Source organism: Penaeus vannamei, chromosome 24 (genome assembly GCF_042767895.1).
Source record: "Penaeus vannamei isolate JL-2024 chromosome 24, ASM4276789v1, whole genome shotgun sequence".
NCBI lineage: Eukaryota > Metazoa > Arthropoda > Malacostraca > Decapoda > Penaeidae > Penaeus > Penaeus vannamei.
In genome coordinates, this window is record NC_091572.1 from 31,200,409 (window position 1) to 31,202,908 (window position 2,500).

Genomic DNA, 2,500 nt, shown 5'->3' on the forward strand with positions numbered 1-2,500 from the left:
ATTTATGTTAAATATAATTGACAAAAAATAGACGGAAAAAGTGCTAGTGTGACAGCGCCTTTAATTTTGGAAATAATAAACCAGACGTTAAAACTTTTGATATTAGGTTGAACAGCTGATCCCAACCAGCAGGGAAACACCCCCCCCCCTACCCCTCCCTTAGTATTTTCCAGACCTTTCTTACCAGAAGCAAAGCATGGCGAAGGGAATAAAATGAAATACTTATATTAGAGGAGTAATCCATATGAGTCTCTTTTCATAATCACAAAACTCTTTCCAATAATTGTATTTAATCGATATAGACTATAGAGGATGAAGGGAAACAAGGTGATTGAGATAATATATTTAGATATACAATGAAAGTGGTAAGGTATGTCACATGAGGTTTATTATAGTTCACTAGAAAACTTTAACACCATAAAGCAATAATAAAATATGAATGTTATAGGGGTAACATATGTGTATTTGGGTTATTCAAGTGAAAGCGATGCACTTTTTTTCTATCTATTTTTTTATGTTACAGGTTCAAAAGGAAGACAGCGTGATGGTAACCGCATACCACAACATACTGCATATGTGGGAGGGGAAATCACCACGATACCTTAGTAGAATATCACGATGATTTTGGTATCAAATAATCGAGTAAAGTAACAAATTCAGGAAATGCAGAGAAAGCTGAAAGTAAAGGATTATATATATATATATATATATATATATATATATATATATATATATATATATATATATATATATATATATATATATATATATATATATATATATATATATATATATATATATATATATATATATATATATAACTACCCCCTCTCAAGGTATTGGTTCGTCCCTCCAATCCTTCCTAACATCTAAAGACAACATACAAACTCAAAACTTGTGAGATATTAAAAACCAACACATTTTTCCTCCTAATGCACTAATAGATTTACAGATGCTTGCTATACTTTGTTAATTATAATGAAGGAGGTTAAACACATGTCAACAGCCTCATCTGAACCGTAAAATGTAAAAAAAAGTGATAGCGGGAAAAAGTTTCACTAACGAGAAATATAGTTTCAGGAAAGGCCTATCACTTGGGTATCGAGGGATGATACTGGAATTTAAGGACAAAGGTTATATATACTTGGGACAAAAGATCGTAAACCTAAGCAGATTTTAGAAAACTAGATTTGAATAAAAGAAAAGTTCTTACTGTATTTCTCAGATGATATTAGTGTACATAATGTTAGCAGTGTGTATGTATTGTTCTTTGTGTTTCGTCCGTCCGCCCTTCTCTCTCTCTTTCTCTCTCTCTCTCTCTCTCTCTCTCTCTCTCTCTCTCTCTCTCTCTCTCTCTCTCTCTCTCTCTCTCTCTCTTTCGCTAATTTCCTAATTTATTGCATACTCAGCCATTCAGGAATTTCAGATTTTCTATTTCACATACTCAATATCGTGATCACGAAGGGATAACAATAACAGTAATTACAACAATAAAAGAAAACAGTGACGTTAACAACAATAACAATGAAAACCAACCATATTACTTCTCTTATCAAATGTATCCCTTCTCAGAGCCGTCAGACTCATACCTGGCAAAGAGGAGCGGCTTTGTAAATACAAGCTACGTCATGAGTGTAGTACTGATCTGCCTGCCACAGAATTGCGCAGTTTTGGCCCCGACCGTCACCGGGCTGTGGTCTGTACCTGCAGACACGACAAGGGATAGAAAGTTAGTATTTTTTTTCTGAAAGTAGGGTTGTAGTTAAGGGTCTCACTTTCAATGTATTAAATGTGAATTGTTTTTTTTTATTATTTTTTTTTCCTATCAAAGGGATGATTCCATGACTGCTAGGAAGGGGACTGTGTGGTAATTATAATAAACCAGTACGTCCATAATTAGTGTGATTAGTATAACTCGGCATAGACGAGGACAAGAAATGGAGGGAACAAATCGTCTATTTACAAACCATAAGGCCAGTTTCTCTCTTGTGCTGGGCGTCAAGCAGAACTTAATGCCCTTATCAGTAAAGTTGCCAGGTGACTTAACAAATCCCTAAGGTAATAGACTCAAAACTAATGTACTTTACATTATTAACTAACGTTTTGCTAAATACAGACGTGGAATTGAAATGGAAAGGGAAATGTACTTACGGAAGGTAATGTTGAACAAGTAATACACAAACCATGGTATATATTATACAGAGCTGACATCCCTCTGTGTGTCTCCGCTCATTGCCAAAGGGTCACATTTCATATCTACAAATGTGACAATGACTACAAGCATGCACACGGTTATATTTATCATCATCATCATCATGGGGGCTGACGCCGACGGGGGCGCATAGCCGCATCCACCCTTCGCTTCCACCTACGAGGATCCCTCATGGCTAGACGCCAGGCAGGGACTCGGCCCATCTCTAGTTCTTCACGGCAGGTTTGGTCGATCTGCCCAAGCCATGACTTCCTCGGTCGTCCCACAGGCCTCCTCCACCCAGGGTTG

At 36.6% G+C, this 2,500-nt stretch overlaps 2 protein-coding genes across 2 annotated transcripts in view; one reads left to right on the forward strand and one right to left on the reverse strand.

The window, feature by feature from the left end:
- Nucleotides 1-545, forward strand: part of LOC138866157 (natural killer cells antigen CD94-like) — a 2,155-nt gene extending 1,610 nt beyond the window's left edge. Inside the window, exon 4 of the mRNA XM_070138084.1 lies at nucleotides 524-545. Coding sequence (XP_069994185.1) covers nucleotides 524-545 — 22 coding nt within the window. The remainder of the gene's footprint in view (nucleotides 1-523) is intronic.
- Nucleotides 546-1,292: 747 nt separating this feature from the next.
- The window catches only part of LOC113827560 (tetranectin), a 6,024-nt gene continuing 4,816 nt past the window's right edge, over nucleotides 1,293-2,500 (reverse strand). Inside the window, exon 6 of the mRNA XM_027380450.2 lies at nucleotides 1,293-1,704. Within this exon, the coding sequence (XP_027236251.2) occupies nucleotides 1,584-1,704 (121 nt within the window). The 3' untranslated portion in view covers nucleotides 1,293-1,583. The remainder of the gene's footprint in view (nucleotides 1,705-2,500) is intronic.